The 22,913-nt window shown below is 50.7% G+C and overlaps 1 protein-coding gene across 1 annotated transcript; it reads right to left on the reverse strand.

Annotated features, from left to right (window-relative positions):
* Positions 1-690: 690 nt before the first annotated feature.
* BNC1 (basonuclin zinc finger protein 1) lies at positions 691-22,639 on the reverse strand. Its single transcript, XM_090263754.1, has 5 exons — positions 22,573-22,639; positions 8,553-8,652; positions 7,353-7,588; positions 3,558-5,422; positions 691-1,532 (listed from the first exon to the last, which is right to left on the reverse strand). Exons 1-5 carry the CDS (start codon positions 22,579-22,581, stop codon positions 848-850), a joined length of 2,895 nt encoding a protein of 964 aa, XP_090119880.1. The 5' UTR covers positions 22,582-22,639; the 3' UTR covers positions 691-847.
* Between the last annotated feature and the right edge of the window lie 274 nt (positions 22,640-22,913).

Consider the following 22,913-nt stretch of genomic DNA (forward strand, 5'->3'; position numbering starts at 1 on the left):
CCAACGGGCGGCGGTTTCAAAGTTTAGGGCGCCACTCATTCTGCTTACGAACAAGACCCAGGTCACACTGCAACCTGTCGGCACTCACCCCCAAAACTCACATAATATAAACACAAATTAAATATTATCCAAGTTACTTTAAATTAAATCGAAGACCACTATCCTTAAGTGCATGGTCTCCCCCCACAGCTTCGTGAATGCGTGTCACAGGGTGAGAACCACCATCCTTGGCAACGTTCACGTTTCTATGCGTTAGAAGCCAACCTGCTTCCTCTGAGAGCTCCCTGGTGTAACACCTTCATGGGCAGGCGGGGGGCGGGGTGGTGGTGGTGGTGGTGGCAATCTGCCACTCCAAATGGGGGAACTGTCTCAAACAGCCATCTTAAACCAAAGTCTGCATTTCAGAGTCATTAAAGCAGGAACTAAACAATGGGATCTTTGGGACGGGCTCTCCACCCGTGGTGACAGCCTGCTCTCCCAGGACACGCAGCTGACCCTTAATCCTGCAGCCCACTCTCACTGCCCCCAGGCCCGGGGCCCCTGCCTTCAATCAGCAGACCTGGACGTTTCCCGGAGGACGGGTAGACAAATCTGGGAAAGATGGCCACGCTGCTGCAAGTTTCCATCACGTCACTGAAAAATCCCTTGGGTTTGGGAAAAGAACAGGAGAGGCCGCCGCACTGTCCGCGGCCCAGGAGGCCTGTCTCTCGCCCACCCTGCTGTGGGAGGCGAGAAAGTCAACGCAGACGCCTTTCGCTCAGCTTGTCCCAAACGGCGTCAAACTAGTGAGAAACGTGTCTCTGCACTCCCTCCTTCCTGAAACGTGACCAGCGCTTATGCAGTCCTGTTACTGGAGGTGACTCGGAGAGGACCCCAGGCTCTTGTGCAGGTTGGGGTTCTGGCTGTGTCTGTTGCGGCTGCGAACAGACGAGAACATGGTGTTGCAGCCCGGAACTTTGCACTTGTGCAGCTGGCGCAGGTGCACGGTCTTGTAGTGCGCCCTGAAGGTCCCTCTGTTGCTGTACGTCTTCTGGCAGAGGTGACACGTTATGGGCAAGCCAGAGGGCAAGCTGGCCAGGCTCCGGTCGGCCTTGTCCATCAGGACACAGATGGGGTACTCATCGTCGCCGGGGACAAGACCCGGGCCGTCGCAGGTCCCGTCACTGTCCTCCATGAGCACGGTGCCTTCCTCGCTGGCCCCGTCTGAGTCCCAGGAGGAGTGGCTGCTGCTCTCCGACTTCATGCTCGAGGTAGTGCTCAGATCCAGGATGGTGCCCTCGCTCGGCGGCCCCGAGCTGTAGCCCTCCAGGCTGCGGCCGTGGACTTGGGTTATGGGGTAAACCAGGCCGCCCATCCGCCCGTTGCCCTTGAAGATGACGGACGTCTGGGAGGCTTGCTGTGTGAAAGCCACGTCCTGGTAGGCGTCCTTCGCCACGTCCTTGAGAAGGTAAGCTGCCCGGAAGTGGTCTTCACTGCTTTCCACGGCTTCTTGGGTCAATACTTTTTGGTGGAGGTTTAGATTTGAACTGTGTCTACAAGAGTGAAAAGACGGTTAGCAGAGGGTTGGGCGGACACCAGACAAAACGCGCGGCATGTGGGAAGTGACGGAAAGGGGCCCAGGGTGCCGTGCGGGTTTTGTGGCCACGGCCCCCTGCTGGTCCCCGCGTGCCAGAAATGAGCTTCCCAGGAAAGCCCGCAGTCTGGACACTGGGAACACGTACTTCTCTTCCACGTCCGCCGCCTGACTGACATGTGACTTCCCGGGCCTCATCTAAAGAGGAGAGCTGGACGGTATCAGTCAGGCCACTTTGGCCGGGACACTGGCACCAGGGGGTCCCAGGAACTAACTGGTCACCAATGATAAGGAACTAAACAGGGGACTTTATTTCAATGAAACCAGAAAACATCACCTTCTAGAGCTGCACTGTCTAATATGACAGCCACTCACATGTCGCTGCTGGGGGCTCGACACGCGGCGGCACCAGATATTGAAATGATACTGTTCGGGACAGACAGAAAGATAATGTGATTGAAACGTACTTTGCTGGTTTCTTTTTATTTTTTCTAATGTGGCTACTGGGAAAGTAAAGTTTTCCTCTGCGGCTCACATCAGGGGCTAGAGCATTGGCAGGCCTATCGCCCCAGAAGTTCTACAGGTATGAAAATCTGATTGGCTGGAAACAGTAGGGGGTGTGTGTGTGTGTGCATGTGCGCACACGTGTGTCTGTGTCTGCGTGTGTGTGCGTGCGTGCACACGTGTCTGTGTGTGCGTCTGTGTCTGCGTGTGCGTGTGTGTGTGTAAGCACACTAAGCTCAGTTCCTACTTGCAGCGTTTCCCTGGATACCCAATGGATTTTGCGAATGCAGCGCTGTGAGCACCCCAACCATCACCCACCTCCCCTCGGTGATTACCCCTCAAGGGCAGGTAATGAGTATCCATTACGGCTCATGCCTTCGACTAGCAATGTGTCCATCAGTGCGGGCCTCGCTCAGAGATCCCCTGCCTACCTGGCCAGCAAACACAGGGCTCGCCAGGGCTACAGTCTTCAAGGCGGCAGGTAAAAGTCTCCGAAGAGCAGGCCATGCACGCCAGGGCCGAACTGGGACAAACACCCTCCCCTCAATAAATAAGGGCTGAAGTTTCTCTTCTAGATCTCCAAGGGCATACAAGGAGGGGAGAAAGTTTAATCCTATTTCACATTTCCTGTTCAACATCTCTCTTCTCTCCCCTCACACTTTCTTTTTTTCTGGGCGTCATCAGAATCGCACTCCCAGATCACCCACTTCGCAGCAGCTCTTAACAACAGCTCTGACCTGTGATTATGTCAGCGTTCTGGGTTGAAGGGGCAGGAATGTGTCAGCAGAAAACCAGACACGAGGTCGACATACAGGTTCCAGTACATACAAGTGATTTAAAAAAAAAGCCAGACAAACACATTCACTGGAACCTTGTTCAGAAAGGTCCGTGCAGCGCCTAAGCCAAGTCCGGGCCCCACGCGCGGCTCCGCAGTATCCCATGAGCACCGAGAGCTACGGTGATTATTTTCAAGGCACATTCCTCCTTCCTCTAACGTGAGAACTAGCTTACAATTCCTTATGCCGCACCCCTGGGGCCAGATGGGTCTGAATTCAGGATTTCTCCGACTTCAGAAAAAGCACAGGGATGCGTATACTGTAATAGCGCGTTACCGCCCCCATAATAAATCCATGAGTATCTCTGCACTGAATACACACAAAAAAATCCACACAGAGTGTGATTTTAAAAACAACAAACAGCTTCCCATCATTTCAGGTCACGTCTTGCGGCCAGATGAGTTTAGATTTCGGACCTGAAAAGCCAGGAGGGTGGAGCTATGGGACCGTGTTTCTCACCCTGCGCGCCCGGCCCAGCAACGAACGTCGCGTCCCCTGGGCACTGAGCAGTGCGCGGTCTCAGGCCCCAGGCAGACCTCCTGAAGCGGGAGCCCTGCGGGCAGGACTCAGAAGCACATTTAATGACCCTCCCGGTGACTGAGACCCAGCACCTCAGGACAAACACTAGCCAGTTGGTGCCTTACCTGTCCCTGCTCCGGCGGGAAGGGAACGTGGCTTCACAGCCCTCCACGGTGCACACGTGCGTCTCCTTGCTGTGCATGTTCTTGTGGTGCAGTTTCACGCCGCACGCGTTCTTGAAGGTCTTCTGACAGATGTCACACTGGTGGCGACCTTCTTCCTTCTGCCTCCCCAACGCGTGCTGACCCGGGTGCTCCAGTGCTTTAGAATCTTCAAAACAAGGAAAGGCCACTCCTCGGGTGGACAGAGCGCCGAAGAGCCCCCCGGCCAGCAGGCGCTGCTGCAGTCTGACGTAGTCTGGGAAAGGGACACAGGGCTCCGTCCCCGGGGGGAGGGGCAGCTCCCAGTCCCCGTCCTCTGCCTCCCTGGGCACCATGCTCGGCTCCGGCCTCTGCTCCGTCTCCCTCTCCGAGTCGTGGGCGGCCTGCTCAGGGGTTCCGCGGATGGCTCCCCCGGGCTCGATCACCGACGGCAGGTGGCAAGCCCTCTGCCCTTCGGGGAGGGGTTTCCCTAAGCGTCCCGACGGGGCATGCTGCTCCTCCCGCGCCCTGTCCGGATGTGGACTGCAGGCCTCCGGCTCCTCCTCGCTGACCACCTGCAGGGGCACGTCCTCATCCGAGCTGAGCGCCTGCCTCTCCTCGTCGGCTGTTTCCGCGGCCTCCTTCTCTATTTTGATGGGCATGCTGGACTTCCGGGACTTCTTCTTGGGAAGGGCGTCAAACGGCAGTTCGCCGAACACCAGCTGTTCCGAGATCGAGGAGGACAGGAGCGGGAGAGAAGGCAGCAGCCCGGGCGTGTTGGCCAGCTCCGCCGGCGTGGCCGGGCTGCGGTAGAAAGGAAGGACCGGCTGCACCGTCTTCAGGTTGGGGAAGAGCACGCCGTTCTGCGTGACGCTCGCGAAGGCTGCCTGGCCCCCGGCCTCGTCGCCCAGGCCGGGGCAGCCCGGGAGCGGCCTGCAGCCCGGAGCCGTCCCCGGGAGCCCCGCACGCTTGCAGGTCTCGGCGGCGGCCAGGCCCAGGCTGCTCCGGAGGTCCTTGTCCCTGTTGTTTCTGTTCATGGGCATGTGCAGCCGGGGGTTGGGGTTGGCGCTGTGGCGGTTCCGGCTCCGCAGGGAGCTGAACACCATGTTGCACCCCTCGATGGTGCACTTGTGCTTGATCTTCAGGTGCACGGCATTGTAGTGGATCTTGAGGGTGCCCTTGTCGTAGAAGGTCTTCTCGCAGGCCGTGCAGAACACCCGGCCCTTCTTTGGGCCGAGGCTGCTCCTCTCGGGCTTCCCTTTGGCCTCGGGGGACAGCTGCGTCCTTTCCAGCTTGGTGACCATGTCGTAGGGGCCGGGGTCGCTGAAGTGGGCGTTACCCTCCTTGCTGGGAACAGCATCGGGACAGCTCAGACACGGCTCTTTCTCGACCTGGAACGGTGCGGAGCTGGCAGTGAGGAAGCCGCTGTCGGGAAAGGATCCGTGCATTTCCTGTCTGGGGTCCTCACTCTGGTCCTGACCCTGCTCCAGCATATACTGCTCAGGCAGCGACCCCAGCAGTGCGGGGGGCAGAGGGTTGAAGAACTGGAAAGGCAGCATGAAGGTCATGTTGTTCATGAGGCCCTCAAAGGGGTGCGCGCTGCTGGGGTGGCCCTTGTCCCCGGCAGCGGGGAGGCTGGCGCTCCTGTGGCCGCAGCTCTCGATGAAAGCCCTGATATCCACGTTCGCTGTGGGAGGCGGGATGAGCACGGACTGCTCCTCCTTCTCTTGAATGGCCATGAGCTCCACTATGGACTTGGTCTCCCCAAAACGCAGGAACTGCTGCAGGGTGGCCACCTCCTCCTCGCTGGTCATGATGCTCCAGTGATCCAACACCTTTCCCGACGCGTCCTAAAGGCAAACCGGGATTGCAAAGTGTCATTAATCTGCCGCTCTTTCCCCTCTTCTCTAAGAAAGTGCCCTGTGTTCACAGCCTCCACTGGCACCGCCGGGCACCTCTGTGCAGATTCGAACATGACACCCCCTCTGGATGAGCACGGGCTGGTTCGGGTCAGCCCCCACGCACGCCACTCTCCAAGGCCAGAAGCTTTGTGCGGAAAACAGACTACACGAACGTAAGCAGTGGTCCGAGAGAGGCGTAAAATTCTGCTACTCACACCTCAGGGAAATCTGGTGATCATGTTCTGTCTTATTGCAAACCAACGGGTTGTCTGGCAGGAGGCATTATAATGTTCCCGACAAAAATTAAAATATGTATCTTTTGAAAGTAGTCGCTTCTTTATCGAAAGACTCTAGATGGAGCAATCAGACCTTGCTATAGCTCGAGTATTTATTCACTGCATTTTAATAATCTGCCCGAGTGACTACCATCAGAAAACAAATGAACCTGTATTGATCTACAGCCCGTGTTCACAAAGCAGAGCTGTAATTATGCTGGCGTGTTGGAGATCTTTCAAACTCTAGCAAGGCCTAACTTTTCCCAAAACTACAATAAATATTTTATCACAGAACATGTATTTGATGGCCTACTGAGATTTTTCACAGTGCACGTAAGAGTTTTGAAGATGAGGAGGAATGTAACATCATAAATTTTTCATGCACTAGAGGTTCAAGGTAATTGATTCCATATTTTTAATCCCAACACGAGAAAGCAAGATTATTAGGATCATTAAATATTGATCTACGTCATAATGTAAGATCATAATGCTACTCTACATGAAAGGTTATTTCAAGCCTGCTGGGGGTCCTGCTCTCGAGGTGAGCAAACCTGTTTCCAGAGGGAGAGCATGGCTTTTAGACGCAGAGGGACGCAGGTTCAAGTTTTGGTCTGCCACATAGGCGTTGAGTGATTTCAGCAAGATTTAGAAGCACTCTGATGTTTCAACTGGAAAATGGAGATAATCAACCTACTTCATTAGATGACTTATTGGTCTAGGTCAATACGTGATTATTAGTGTTCCTGTCAGTGATATGGCCTATCTGAGAAAAGCCGGCATTTACGCTAGTCCTGGGAGTACATTCATGCCCCATTTCACTGACATTTTTACCTAAATTGGCTGACATTTTCTAGTGTAGTGGCAAGAAAAGAAAATGCTATCACTGTTTCCCATGTCAAAGAAACGATGTCATTCGTATCAGGAAATAAGTTCTTTGCTTGTGAAAACACCTTCATGGCCTCGCTTGTGACAGAAAGAGAGGTAAAACCACTCTGTAGAGTGAAGAGGGCAGACAAGACACAGAGGCACCTCCCATCTCCCCTTCATGGAGAGACAGGCACAAAATGTGTGGAGGCTGCGAGAGAGTTGGAGGGGGAGAGGAAAACAGGAGCAGAGACACAAAAATATCACCAGGTGACCGGTTCTAGGAAGGAAAATCAGCGGAGGGGCAGCAGGTGGCCATAGAGAACCGAAGCTGCAATTGTTTGCGTGTTTCTGCAAGATAAGCTCCCCTCCTCACCCCCAACACCCCAGTAAACCTCTGATCCAGAGAGCGTCTGTGTCAATAGGTATAGTTTGCAGGTAATAAAAGAAATGGAGGCAGCCCCCAGGATGGGGCTCACGGTTGACTGGGGCAGAGTTGCTTAGGAAACCCAAGTCAGAGAACTAGGTGATGCTCCCACATCCTGATTTTTACGAGATCTTGAGGAAAGCACTGAATTCCTCCCGGCACGTGAGGAAAAGATATTCAGCCGTCAGAAAAGATATTAAAGGGAAGGGTGGCCTCAATGGCTGTCGCACTGGGAGGCAAGTGGGTTCCGTCAGTTACACGGACGGGGACGTGAGAAGACATTTGCGGGGAAGGGGGGCCGCGGCGGCCGTACCTGTAGCACGTATCCTCGGATGTAATCCTGAAGCGTCCAGTCCAAGGCGTGGAGGATCTGCAGGACCTCATCTTGCTTCAGCACACTGAAGAGCCGGTCCAGCAGGATTTTCAGGCGGACGGGGATGGCCTGCGTGCCGTAGAGCATCAGGCTGCTGATGTCAAACACCACGTTGGACTGGACAATCTCCACCTGGCTCGTTGGATACATTGGGGGGATCCTCAGCTTACTCAGGGCTGAAAAAACCAAATGGAAGAAGTAACGTTTTTTTAAGGATTCTACTTTCAGGAGAAACACTGCACAGGAAGTAGGCTGGCACGGACTCTCAGTGATCTGTTCCGCCAGAGAAAGCACAACTATATAAATGATTAATTATCTTAATAGCTATCACAGGAACTTAGAAAGTGGATGGGCCTGAGACTCCCTTTCCTGTGGCGTCCCTGAGGCATAAAAGAGCCACAAGTAGAGGAAGTACCAAAAAAAGGGGGGGGGGTTTGGTAAAAACCAAGGTGGCAGGTACCTAATCAAGAGGATGGAAAACTCAGGAAGCCCTAGGTGAAGACCCTGGACTCGGGAGTCCAGCGGGCCTGGGTTTGAGCCTGGTCTGGCACCTCTAGTTGTCAGGCTTGGCAAACAAATCACTGAAATCTATGTTGCCCGATGCAATAGACATCAGCCACATACGGCTACTTCAGTTTAGATTTAAATTCATTAACATTTAAGAAACTTAGAAATTTAATTCTATACTCATACTAAGTCACATTCCAAGCTAGCATAGGGTTAGGTTTAGCAAACAAAAATACGGGATGCCCAGTGAAATCTGAATATAAACTTCAGATACACAACACATAAATGGGATACACGTGGGCTATAGAAATCTGAAATCCAAATTTAACTGAGCATTCTGTATCTTGTCTGGGCTAGGACTACTGTATCTGACCACACCGAACAATCTAGAATCACAAAATAATGGCACCGAGGCACCGTATCTGCATCCTTAGAACGGGGTTAACAAAATACTTATCATACGGAGTTGTTAAGATTCACAGCAGTAACACATATAAAGCTCCTAGCCTGTTACCTGGCACGCTGTAGTACCACACGAGTGTTAGCGGCCATTCCTAGATGTTATATTCATTCTGGAATAACTGTACATTACTTAGAGGGGATACCAGCCGAGAGAGTGGGAGAAATAGTTACCGTGGGCCACCCATCCATGTCTGCACTGCTCACATTGCCGGTGGTTTATTTTCCCTGGTTTGAAACTTGGGCAGCTGCAGTTCAGAGTACAGCCAATAGCCTGCCAAAGAGAACACAGATATGCTTAGCCCGTCAGCGGGGCGTGGGGCACACACCGCATCAACAAGACAGAACCCCCATCCAAGGCGCGCCCAGCTCCATGCCGGGCCCAGACGTGCGGACAGGACCCCGGAAAGCAGAGCAGCCGGCCCACGACCCGGAGATGGAGAGCGCATAACACAGATGTTCTTCTGCGCAGAGCACTAGCTATACACATCAGAACTTTTTATGAGATTATGGGTTGGAGAGAAATATCTGGCTTGTTGCTCTGAAGAAGGGTGAAGAGTCACATTTTCACCAGATCCCTGCATGGACCAGAGCAGCAATGTGACGTGGGGACAGAGGCCACCTTGGAACATTGGAATAAAACTGACCAGAACGGAGTCATCCCCACGCGGAATCTGCTACCCATCGAGATGTGGTGGATGCTGAATACCACGTTAGATCTGGGGACACTGAGGGTGGCCCCCGACTCTACTCATGGGACTGTGTGACTGAGGGAGACAGACACAGGCTGGACAAGCCCTGCATGGGAGCCCAGCTGCATGTCCAAGAGCTGTGTGTGGTGTGTGGGTGTGGAGCGTGCAGACATAAAACTGAAATAAAAAAATAGAGAAAGAAATAGAGATGTACGTGCCAACAGAGGTCTAGTATCAGCAACAAATCTTCACAGATTTTTTAAGGCGAGTTCCTCAAGTGGGAATAGAGGCCTGTGGAACGTAATCTATTATTAAAGAGCAGAAGCTCTTATGGAGCTGACAGCAGGCTCCCAGGAAGAGCCGCTCGTGGAATCCTTACGGTCCAAGGGAGCCTTGACAGCAGGCAGCGTGTGCGCTTGGGGGCAGGGGACGAGAAAGGCCCACAGCACGGGTTTAAGCCTCCGTCTGCCAATCAAGGGACTGTGTGGCCTTGTGTGGGGTCAGGAAGGGGAGGCTCTGGCCCGGGACTCGGGAAACTCACTTGAAGGAGTCTGGAACGAGTCTTCACTGACAGGTCAGCTGCCGGGGGGATTGTAAATGGTGCGGGCAGTTTGGGAAACAGCGTGGCAGAGCCACCAAACGATCCAGCTGTTTTCCTCATCGCTTGGTATGTGCCCGAGACAACCGAAGATGTCTGTCTACACACAAACTTGTTCCCCAACATGGAAGCCACCCCCATGTCTTCCGGTCAATAAACGGAGGAACAAAGTGTGCTCCATCCCTACAATGGAATGCCACTAGGCACTAAGAAGGAAGTCCTGAGGACCACATGGATGACTCTTGAAAACATTTAGCCAAAGAAAAAAGTACACAAAAAAATGAGAGCCCTGGCTGGTGTGGCTCAGGGGATTGAATTATGGCCTGCGAAGAAAGGGTCGCTGGTTCGATTCCCAGTCAGGGCACACGCCTGGGTCTCAGGCCAAGTCCCCGGCTGGGGGCGTGTGAGGGGCAACCGATTAGTGTATCTCGCACATAGATGTTTCTCTCCCTATTTTTCTCCCTTCCTTCCCTTCTCTCTAAAAATAAATAAATAAAATCTTTTTAAAAAATGAGAGTATAAAAGCCAAGAGGTTATATGATTCCATTTACATGAAATGTCAAGAAGAGTCGATCCATAGAGGCAGAAAGCAGACCAGTGGTTCGCACGGGTTGTGAGGAGTGGGGAGGGCCTGCTAATGGGTGGTAATGAGGGGTGAGTGGTATTCTTTTTTTTTTCATCTTTAAAAACAGTTTTAAATGGAGGTATAATTCACCCATTTAAGTATACAACTGAATGATTTTTAGTATATTCACAGAGTTGTGCGACCATCATAATGTAATTTTCATCATCCCCCAAAGGAACCCTGGTACAAGTTTCTGGTGGACACATCTTCACTTCTTTTGGGCATTTACTTATTTTTTTAAAAATAACAGTATTTATTTGTTTGTTTGTTTTTAGAGAGAGGGGAAAGGAAAAAGAGGGAAAGAAACATCACTGTGTGGTTGCCTCTCACATGCTCCCAACTGGGGACCTGACGTGCAACCTAGTCATGTGCCCTGACTGGGGATCGAACCAGCGACACTTGGTTCGCAGGCCGACGCTCAATCCACTGAGCCACACCAGCCAGGTTTGGGCACTTTCTTAGGAGTGGCATTGCGGGATCGTATAGTAACTCCATGTTTAACTCTCTAAGAAACTGCCAAACTGTAGTCCGAAGGGGCCGCACAGTCCTGCATTCCCATCAGCGATACATGAGGTCCCAGTCTCCCCACAGCCTTGCCGCCACTTCAGGAGCAGGCGGACTGCAGATGACCTTAATGGCAGTGAAGACAGTCCCAGTGCTACTATAGTGATGGATACACGTCATTATTCATTTGTCCAAACCCGCAGCGTGTGCAACACCAAGAGCCGACACTGAGGTAAACAAGAGACTCTGGGTGGTTTAAGGGGTCAGTGTTGGCTTATCATCGCTAACAACTGCACCCCCTGTTGAGGGACACTGATAATGGGGGCGGCTCTGCAGGGGGCGTACAGGAAGTCTCTGTCCATTCAACTGTGCTGCAAATCTAGAAGTGTTCTAAAGAAGATAAAGTCATAAAAGCAAATTAGTGAGCTTGCTTACATACAGCTTAAATGTACATGGTTTGACGGTCATCTACAATTCTTTCTGGATTACAACGGGCTTGACCGGAGCCAGCAGACGAGGGATTTTCAGGTGAAGGAACGGAGGGGCTGTTCATTACGCAGATAGCAACAGTGTTATTAATTACCAAAAAACAGGAAACAGCGGGAGGAAAGGTTTTACTCTTTGTAAAGTCATACGATACAAGGAACTCCAGATCGTCACAACACCCTCTTGCTCTTAATAATGCCTGCATTCCCATCGGGGGTGATATCATCCCAACGGGGTGCCGATTTGTTATTGCGGGTGAAAATATTACTCTTTTTATGTAGAAGGCACAGGCATCTATACGTAAACAGACAGTGTATAGTATAATAAAATTTCACTGGGGGAAGCCCAATTAGCAAACAATTTCTCAAGTCTCCTTAGATGTGGGGGTGAGGGGAGAAATGAAAAAAAGATGGAGAAACACTGCTCTAAGGCCAGAATTTTTTTTTAGCTTGTGGTTATAAAGTTTTTACTTAGATATACATTTTACTAATGTGTTAAATACATGAGTGCATAGTTATACCCCTATATACCTAATGGCATAGTTATCTTGACTGGCCGTTAAGAGGATCAAAACGAGCAATAATTTCATTTTTATTGCCCATCGTCCAAACGCACACGTAAAGGCCGCTGTTAGCACCTGCCGCGTGGTCCCGCTCCGCTGCCTTCCCTGCGGCTCTGAACGCGGGTCACCTGCCTTCAATAGCTCCCAGCGCACACTCAGGGCGAAGCCTCTGAAATACTGCCCTACCTATGCTCCGGGACTGTTGTAAAGAAAATTTTAAAAGGAGGGAAAAGTTCTTATTTTGGATGATGTCCCCGAAAATGCCACTCACTCCTTAAGAACAAGGGGCTCCTCCCCGAGGGTTCACGCAAAGCCCCAGGACACGCTGGGTGACTGTCTGAGGTCCCGCACAGCAAAACCGCAGGAAGAACAGTTCCCAGCACGTTTCACAGCCTAAGGTTGCCACTCATTTTTTTCCTGCATGTTTTGACACCTGACTCGGTTTCTCAACTTCAGCGTTATAATCATTCTGAGTCGGAGAGTTCTCAGTGGTGGTGGCGGGGCCGCGGGGGTCTGTCCTGTGCATCATAGGGTGTCTAGTAGCCTCTCCAGCTTCTCCGCACCATACGCCACAGTAACACCGCCCTCCCCCGGGGGTGAAAACCAAAAACGTCTCCACACATGGCCAAATGCCCCTGCGGGGCAAAGCTGTCCCCAGCTGAGACCCACGGACCCCACCTGATTATTTAGTTTCAGCAGTTTCTAGTTTTGGGGACAGCATTTTAAGCAGTTTTAGCTACAATTCCAATGTCTGAATGCTGCTTCATAAGAAACATTCGTGTGGTTCTATATGAACCTATTTGAATAAGGCTTAATAAAGCTCATTAGCCATCTACGGAACTAAATCTCAGAGGAATTATTTATGAACTAGGAAAGCTAATTACGGTGTCTTAGAAAACTTCTAATATAAGGCCCTTGAGTTGCTTCACCCCCCTCAAAATTCCACAATGTTGTAAAATTATAGCACCGTTATCTAAAGACAAATTAAAACTTCTAAAACGGAATCAAACAAAAAGAAATTGTAATTACAGGATGAAAAGTACTCATGTAAATCAAAATGGAAAACTCTTAAAACTTACATCCTTCCCTTTGGACTCCTGATAGATGATTCTTTCTTCAGAAAGATAAAGCAGATGCTGACAACATTCCAAACTCATCAAGACATGATTATTGCTTTTTGCGCACTCAATTTAATCACACCATTTCTGAATTGTTATTAGTCACTTCGATGTGCTACAGATCAACACTCAAAATTCTTGTTTGCTCTTCTGGTGACTACCCTTTGCTCATTCATTCATCCAGGCGTTACTGACACACCTAGTACGTGATGGGTGATTCAGTTATTTGCGCTCCTGGGATGAAAAGTTAAGACCTCGTGTTTAGGTAGGTTTGAGGGTCCCACTTCCTCTCCTGGGCACCCCTGAGCTACCTTCAGCTTGGGGAGGTGCAGGCTTGAATTCCCAGCAGTGGCCAGCCCCGACACACAGTGGGGCAGACACACGGACACCCACTGCTGGACAGGGTTAGGGTTTCATGGGATGTGAACTACTGAGCTTGAGAATAAAACTGTCTTCTTCAAAGCTGTTTTCATCTCTAGTACATGCAAATATATTCCTATCATGGATAAATTCAGGAGGGTATTCTTGGGGGACTAGATGGAAGCGGGGGAGAAGAAAAATTACAGACGACCTTCGAGGTCTCAAGATTCATGGCACTCACCCCTCCAGGGGAGTCGCTTGTGATCTGGCTCAGGAACAGTATCAAGCTACGTACCAGCCAGGCACGCTCAGGTTCACGTTCCTTCATCTGCCCTGTCTGACGCGGTGGCCATGTGGCCACATGGGGCTATGTAAATTAAAATGAATTAAAATCCAATAAACGTAAAAACTCCGTTCTTTGGTCACACTAGCCACCTTTCAAGTGCTCAGTAGCCACCTGTGGCCAGCGGCTACTATGTTTCTATCATCTACAGGACAGTACTGAGTCCGACAGTGAGACCCACTGTCCTTCCAGCGTCTGTCCTCCCACACGGTGGCGTACGTGTTTCATCCCCACTACATCGCAGTCAGGCGGGAACTGTTCTCAGGAAACCGTATGGAAGATCCGTGACGTGCCCACGGTCATACAGTTGGTGGGCTTCACTGAGCGTGTATTATGTGTGCAACGCTGCTATGAACAGAGCCCACAAGTTATCCCATTTCTTAAACCTACCCAGGAAGTAGGTATTATTCTCCCCATTTTATAGATGAGGAAACTGAGGAACTTACAGTCTATCAGGGTGGTCTCAGATTTGGATACTGGGGATAGATTAGTTCTTGAAATATCAATGTTTGGTGCTAACCACACTCCCATTTATAGGTTTCTTTAAGCCCTAAAGCAAGTATTTACTGAGCAGTTTATAAGCCAGACATTCCAAAATCTGAGGGTTAAAGGATTGAACAAGACCAACGAGGTCCCTGGCTTCCAGGAGCTTGTATTCTGGAGGAGAGAAAATAAATAAGTAAACAAACAACACCTTTTCATAACACAAGGTAAGGGCTATGGAAGAACTAAGCAGAAATCTCTGCCAGCGATTTTACTGGGTGGCGTGGAGGAAGAGAGTTGGGAGAAAGTGCCCCTTAGGGTCGCCATCAAAGGCTCTTGAGGAGGTGACATTTGAACTGAGTCCCACAGGATGGCAAGCAGCCAGTGAAGAACTGGAGGCAGAGGGAGTGTTTTAGGATGTGGGTATAGCAAGTGCAAAGGCCCTGAGGCACCAAAGAGGCAGGAGTTTTCACGGCACTGAAAAGGGGTCAGTGCAGCTGCAGTGGGGTCAGTACACCAACCGCAGGAAATGGAGGTGACAGAGGTGCCCTGGACCACTCTGCATAGGGCTGTCGGGCAGGCCAAGGAGTATGGATTTCATTCTGTGTCTAACAATGAGCCTTGGAAAAGGTATAAAATTATTGTGATTTCCCCACTGAAAGGACACGTCTGGATGCAGAGATGGGGAGCCTCAGCTCCTTCCCCTTCAGCACACCGAGCACGCTTATTTCATGGGGAGGTAGTAAAACCTACGCCTGTTAAGCTAAGCTTTTAGCTCCCTCACTTGGAGCCTCTGACTATAAAATGCGCTGGATACCTGCTCTTGCCTACCTCAGCGGCTTATTAGCCACATTAATGAGAAAATACAGATGGAGGGTTGAAAAGACCAATTAGCACAGTACGACTGTTGTTACTGCCAGACCTACAGCAAGTAGGTTCTAGCTCCTCTGGGCTCGGGGGGTCTGACTCTGCACAGACAGAGCTACCCGAAACACTTGGGATAAAAACCTCCATAAAAGGTGCTTCACAGTGAATCATTCCTGAAAGCGGCAACAAACAAGAAACTCAGAACCAACACCTAGCGGCTGACCCTGGGCCTGACACTTTGTAAGCCTTTCACTGGTATTATTTAAGAGAATAATGAATGGGCCATGTTTACTAATTATAGATGCCCATCCAATATCCTTCTGCCTACTCTACACCTTGGTAAAAGGATCTTAATTTCCACATCTCCTTTCGTGGCTACGTTACTCAGTACTGGCCGGTGGTATACAAGCAGAAGTTGTTAGGTGGAACTTGACAGAAAGCTCCTTATAAATGGGAGATGGCTCGGCTGATGGACTTGTTTGCCCTTCCTCCTTCTTGGAACAAGAATGTGATGGCTGGACCTCAGAGGCCATTTTGCAACCATGAGGCAACCTTGAAGTCATACCCTAAGGATTGCTGAGCAGACAGGATGGTGTCTTATTTAGGAGCATCTTTCCTAGTAGCCAAATCCAGTTCCCAAAACACACACTGATCTTATTGACTGTGGAGAGGGCCACATAAAAACCATGTGAAAAATGGCTAACTAGTAGAGGTCACTAAGGCCAGGTGTCAAGTGTGTGGTCCTCTCTCGAGTGTGCAATTCAACGGCTGTGTCAGATTCTCGGTGATAAGAGTCATAGTTCCCAAACCTGAAACCAAAAGACCAGTCTGCTAAATCACAAATCACTTTTAAAAAAGTCACCAAGCTTTAGAATAAAAATGCTTCAGGTTCTTCCAAGTTCTGTTTTTAAATATTAAATATAGACAACTGCTGTTAGTATATGTTTTGAGTCCTGGGGAAAAACAACTGCCAATGCATAATGCAAGATACCTTCCAAAGCAGCTGGGCCACCTTAGCTTGTGGGGAGAGGGCTTGCTTTCTCCTTACCTACAATGAAATTGCCATGCCCGCTGAGCCTCTCCGGTTTAGGAAACCATATCATTCAAGGGCAGGAGGTCTCTACCCAACGCCTCCTTGTGGCTGTTCTGCCCGTCTGCCTGTTACACATAGTTTGTACTTCCCGCATCTCTCATGAGAACCAACTTTTTTTTTTTTTACTCCCCATCTTCCTTCCTTTCATTTTCCTCTAACTTCTTTCATGTTTTATTTTTAAAAACATTTTATTTATTTTTAGAGAGAGCGGAAGGGAGGGAAAAAAGAGAGGGAGAGAAACATCCATGTGTGGTTGCCTCTCACACGCCCCTAACTGGGGACTTGGCCTGCATCCCAGGCATGTGTCCTGACTGGGAATCGAACCTGTGAACTTTTCATTAGTAAGCCGGCGCTCAATCCATTGAGCCACACGAGCCAGGGCTCATGTTTTATTTTTAAGTCTTCTACTGTTTGTCTTACAAATGCAAACCCACAGAGGTGCAAGGACTCTGAAGACAGTGTCACCATTCGCCGGATGTCTCAGGACAAGTGGAACAAAGAGAGAAGAGCACCATGAGGTCCCTTTGCGTGAGGCAGCTTCTCTGCTGCGGGGTCCATCTCATGCCATTATCTTCCCCTAATGGTTTAACAAAACGATACCGATTTATTTAACACATTGGGTTTTGGGGTTGTTGTTGCTTGTTTATAAGGCATCTACTGGGTCCTGGTAACCGGGAGGAGCCTCACGGGGCTACAAAGAGGAGGAACTCCCAGCGCCTGCTCCAGGGAGCCAGGGGGAAGGAAAGTCATACAACCTGATTGGTTGGGAATAGCTGAACAGACAATCCGATCGTCAGACATCAGTGCGAGTCATTTACTGCAGCAAAACCTAGCAATTCAAAAGATACTGAAAACAAATGCAAAACTCACTGGCCGTCTTTAGAGATGCTAGGGAACCAACTAATTATTCCCCAAACTGGCAAACAAAGGGAAAGGCCCAAGTATGCCTTCTTTCTTTGTTCAAACTGTACATCAGGGCGGCCAAATCACTGAGGAGACCAAGTTTCTCTTTACATAAGTATTTCAGACGAAGAATTAGAATATAAGCATTCTTCATCTCCTAATTAAAAAGATGACAACCAGATCATTTGCCTCTGCATGGAAGGATATATACAATTACATATGGGGTGTTCTTGCCAAAACAAGTTCAAATCTGAATTAGATTAAGCCTCCTGGTCAACTCCCGCTTGTAGGAAATGCAGGGGATAGGGGAATATTTACAGGATACCACGGCGAAGGGAAACGCAGACTGGGGAGCACTCTACAGGACAAACAATCCAACTTTTTCAACAGGTAAATTGCATGGGAGAAAGTGTGAACCTATACATTAGGTGAGACAGAATATGGACCTTATTTGGATCTTGACTTGAACAAACCAATGGTGATATGCAGTTTACGAGACAATGAAGGAAATTTAATGTCACTAAAGAGTTAATTTTTTTAGGTGTTATATGGTATATTGCCTTTGCCTTTTTTAAAAAGACTTTGCTTCTAGAGCTACTACTAAAATATTGATGAAGGAAATTATACGATGTCCAGCATTTGCTCCAATGGACGCCAGTGTTGGAAACAGCCAGGGAATGAACGGGTAGCAGATATAGGTGAAATGGGATGGGCCCAAAGTTGATCCCTCTTCAATCCCCAGGCACACATCACTAAGCTACGTTAAACTATTCTAATTTTGTTTGAAATTCTCTATAGTGAAAAGTGAAAAAAATAAGTTAAATAAAAATTCCCAGGTGCCCACCACTTTCTTTTTTGCGTGAGAGAGCAAATACGGAGGCAGAGCGTGGTGCTATGCAGAGAGGCCCGAGGAGGCTTCCTGCAGGAGGCAGCAGGCATGCGCTCATCGGTGTGTGCGGGAAACACCCGTCCTGGGCATAAAGGAGGCTCACCCTGGGCCTGGGTGTCAAGCCCAAGAGGCTGGGCCCTAGTGCCCAGACTGGTCAGAGGCAACGAGAGCCAACCTAGACAGGCTGCACAGGGTGGGGCTGGGAGTGGGCTGTCCGGGTGGGCAGCCGGGAGTCTCTCTGCCGGGTACCTGAAGCCATCAGGGTTCTGAATAACGGGAGACACTGTTGGCCATGAGTGCGGCTGAAAGATGGGACTCGGGAAGCCTCAGAAACCAGGTAGGCAGCGTTTGCAACATAAAAAGGACCCGGAAGGCGATCTGACAGGTTTTGGTTTCTCACTGAAAGTATGAGGATGAGAAAAGAGACCAGTCACAAGCACTGAAAGCATGGAGCAGGGTCTGGCAGAGTAAGGACAGCTGGGAGGCGGAATCCAGGGGACAGATGTCGGGCCAAGTCCACCTGTGAGGAGAAGTGTGCGTGACGCACTTGAAGTGTTCTCTTGCTGCTTAGTTCAAAGAAGGTGATGGGGAAAATACTTGTTCTTTGATCTCTATAAATCAAAGTATAAACTGGGTGCCAAAATAATTTAACAGCTGTGCCTTTTTTCTTAAAAGCATCAGTTCTACAAACAAAAAATAGAAAAAGCAGAAAAAGATGCAAATATTAACTTAGAAACCAAACCAAATATTTGTTTTTTAAAAAACTCACCACAACAACGAAACTAGAGAGAAATATAAGTGACACAAATACAGTGTTTTCTTTTATAACCTAAGTTTGGGAGACTTCAGTGGTGATCTTCAGAAACATCTAATACCAAAAAAAAAAAAAGAAAAAATCCCCCCACAAAACAGAAGGACCTTTAGCGCACACGTAGGGAATTTCTGAACACAACAGTCAGTATGGGCTGTGGGGAACAAAAATAGAAACAAAAAAGACACTTATACTTTAGGACAATTTTAAGTAAGTAGTGAAATAGTAACTTCATTACTGCTTCTGATGCAAAATAATAATGAAATTGTAAACATTTCTAAGTAAATTTTGCAAACGTTTATTTTATGGATTTAATGAGGACTAGATTTTAAAAACAAAGCATAAAAAAAAGAAACCTAGATTTTCAAAGTAAAGTTTTTAAAAAGGAAAAATCAGACTGTTAATTTTGCCATGCTGATCACTGTCTTAAAATTCAGCATGGTGTGTCACGAATCATTAGCGGCTATAAAAATGTTACCTTCAAACTGAGTAATGCAAGAAACAATCAGAGGGCTACGAAATAAAGCCAATGCTTCTAGAAGCTGGTGTAGAGCTGGAAAATAACTTTGATGTTTGTTAGAAGGCATTGGCTGATCACAGAAATCATCTGTAAGAGGAGGCAAACTAACGTAATTATATGGGCAGAAAAAGGGGCCTGAAGTAGAGTTGACCTGAGACACCCATTTCCCTGACCATAGGCTGCTCGGACCCTGCCTTTGCAACATTTTATTTCTCCATCTCCACTTTCTCTCACATTAGCGGAGGGAAATTATCATCCCCCCGAGGCAGAGTCCTCCTGTGATGCATTAGGCAGGTTTATAATGAGTCCATGTGTGGACGGCGAGAACGCGAAGAACGCGAGCCGGTTTGCTTCCAACTCCGTGAAGTCTGAGAAGGCACCAAAGTGGGCCCTGGAGAAACGGGTCCTCTCTCCGCGGAGACCCACCCTTTTTATACTTCACCACGAGACCAGACTGCCGCTCAGACCCACCCTTTGTGGATAAAACAGACATATGTGTGAGCAGACAAACGGGGCCACACCGGAATCTTGGAATTTCCAGAATTAGGAAAAAGGGCTTCAAAGAATGACAAGATAGGAGGAAATAAGGCTTTCAGGTGGAGACCGATTTAAGAGGAAAAAAACGAAAACCTTTCCAGATGCCCTTCTGTGAAGAACCCAGTTATTTTTAACATCTCTAAGACAAACCATGAAAAATAGAATATTTAAATACATAAAATTTAAAAAATCCTTAGTAGAATATTTGGAATAGGTAATTTAAAAAATGTAGTGGCTCCCTAAATATTGATCTTAGGTCCCCAAAAGATGAGTGGCTGGGCATTAAATTTTCACCTTAGCTGGGATTTCAAGTTCTTTTGAAACAGGTCTGTTTCTGAGGAAAGAAACTCACTCTCAGTAACATCTGTAGAGGCGAAAACTTGCCCTGGGGTAAAACATGCTCCTCCTGCAAGTAATTTACCTTGCGGACCCTTCAGGGCAACTCTTTTAACGGCCACTGTCAAAATAGCTTGGAAAGCCATACACAAAAGCTAAAAGACACTTCGGCCCCTCACCCCCTACGCTGCGGCTGAATTTTCCTGACAAACTGAACTTCTAAATGGCGCTCCCATTTATATTTATCCCTGAGCACTCGTCAATGAGAAGCGCGTGCGTGAGAGAGTTAGTGTTTATCACACAGAAGCTGTAGGGCTTTTCTCACCCCCGAGGTTGGATCGCCCTTCTTTCCACAATGAAGAGTGTGAGGTACAGAACGTGGGCCTGGGCCTGCGTTGCAGGCCTAACTGCTGCGCAAAATAAATAAAAATAAAAAATAAAATTAACCCTCTATGCAAACCTTACAATTCCATGGCAATGACTCCATGTTGGTTGATATTCCTCATGTGAATTCTAACCAGAGCCAACGGATCCTTTTTTTACGTCTTAATATCTATCAGAGGCCCAATACGCCCGTCAAACTGACCACTTTCTGACCGATGGAGGAGCATGTTGCTAAATTCTTTTCTGTTCTATAGAAGCTTCGGGTACAGGTCATGTTCCAAATGAAGTGACGCAGGTGTCTGAACATCATTATGGGTTCCCAGAGTATGCACAGCACTCGGGCTAAGTGAAGATTTCATCACCTCTTTCCAGCATTTAACTATAACAGGAGCACCTTCAACCAACAGATGAGTCGAAATAGTCATTTTTCTTTTTTTGGTAAAATTAAAACGGGCAAAGCTATTGGAGGAGAAATCAAATGTGGACTCATATCTTACTCTTTTAGGTATCCCCCAGAGGATCAAGTTATTTATCACAACTCTCCACAGCAAACGTGGGGGCCAACCTCTCACACTTCTTTAAAGCAGAAACCAAAGCCCGGAGAATTTACAATGCCTGAGGTCATTTTTTTTCCCCTGACGTACAGAAACTCTATTTTGACAGCCCCGATTTTAACGATGTTTTCCTAACAGACAGCAACAGATTCGGGGACAGAGGACTGAGAAGCCAGCTTGTTTATCTCGGCACCGACATTTTAACAGGGACAACGTTCTTGCAAACTCTGAGAGTCCACGAGCCTCCTGAAAAGACCCCCATGAATAACCGAGGAACAAAAGGGCAGCAGGAAAAATTAAAATAGAAAGACCAGCCCAAGGCTGTTTTTCAAGTCCCTGGTGGTCAAGCCAGAACCTCTGTCGCTTGGATGAGAAGAAATCAATTAAAAAAAAAAAAATTGCTGCTGGATGTGCTCTGTGGCCCCGGAGCCGCGGGAACACATGTTCTGCTCACACGCTCACACACACTCACACCCTCTGACAGCGATTCCCGGGGCAGCGGCGGGGGCCCCGCGGGCCCCTTAAGTGCTAACAGCAGAGGCCTGGCCGCGACCCGGCGTCTGGCCCGTGTGAATGCCCCGTCTTCGGGGGGCGCGGGGAGCGCGGCCATAAAACCCGGGGACAGGACTGAGCGCCCCCCCCCCCCGGGCCCCCCCAATTCCGCTCCGACGACGCAGGCTGCCCGCCGGCATTCCGCGGCACCGTCAGCGGCCGCACCGCCACAAAGAGGCGCCTTAAATGAGAAGAACATGTTCCTACACCGCGTTTGGGAAAGTTTGGCTCCGAGCTATGCGCTGATTAGTATCAGATCCCCTCCTTCCCGCGCCTCTCCGCGATCGTGTCACATCTGGCTGACAAATCCCGAGCCTCCCGGGCAGAGCCGGGGGCCGCGGGGACACGCGGCTGCCCGCCCCCCCTGCCCCCCCAGCCCGCTCCCCGCCCGCGCGCCTGGCCCGCCGGCCTCAGGGACCCGACGCGGGGACGCGGCGCTGGCGGGGCCCGCGCTTCCAGGCACCGCCCCGGCCCCTCTGTCACTGCAGGTGTCCCGTCGGGAGGCGGCAGGCGACGCGCGCCCGGCGTTTCCGGGTCGCCCCCCCCCCCCACGCGCCCCGCTCCGTCCGGGGCTACGTCCCCGCGGACGCCCCCGCGCCGCCCGCCGGCGCCCGGCGCCGCGGCTTCACACAAAAGATGCGCCCCCGCCCGCGGCCGGGGACCCGGGCACCGCCGCCCTGCGCTCCCCGCCGTCCCCGCGGGGGCCAACGGCCACCGCGCGCTCCGCTCTCCACCGAAAGCAACCCCAGGTAGAGGCGGCCGCTGCGGACGCGGGCGGCGGGCTGAGAGGACCCGGGGGAAGCGGCGGGACGGGAGGCGGGCGCGCTCGGTCGCAGCCGCGGCGCTCGGCGCGGGAGGCGGCCTGACGCGCGCCGCTGCCCCGGGGCCCGCGGGGACCGCTCCTCGGCCCGCGCCGCCGCGCAAGTGGTGGCCTCGGTCCGGACGGGGCCGCCCCGCGCGCGGAGCGCGCCGCTTACCTCAGCCATCCTGCGGCCGCCGCGGAGCCCGGCGCCCCGCGCGTGTCCCCGGCCCGCGTCCGCCCCGGCTCGGCGGGCGCCGCCGCGTCCCAGCTCCGGCCGTCGGGGCGACGCGGCGAAGTGGGCGGCTCCCCGCACGCCCGCCCCCTGCGCCCGGGTGGGGGCCTCCTCCCGCGCTGTCCCCTCCCCGCCCCTCCCCCCCCCCGCCGGCCGCCCGTCCCCCGCCCGGGGAGCCCGCCGCCCGCGGACGCCCGGAGCCCGCGCGGAGACCTCGCCGGCGGCCGGCGCGGAGGTGTCTGCCCCGTCGGGCTTGAAGGCACTTGTCGGGAGCCCCAGACGTG

The sequence above is a fragment of the Furipterus horrens genome, unplaced genomic scaffold (genome assembly GCF_987537825.1).
Source record: "Furipterus horrens unplaced genomic scaffold, mFurHor1.1.pri manual_scaffold_16, whole genome shotgun sequence".
NCBI lineage: Eukaryota > Metazoa > Chordata > Mammalia > Chiroptera > Furipteridae > Furipterus > Furipterus horrens.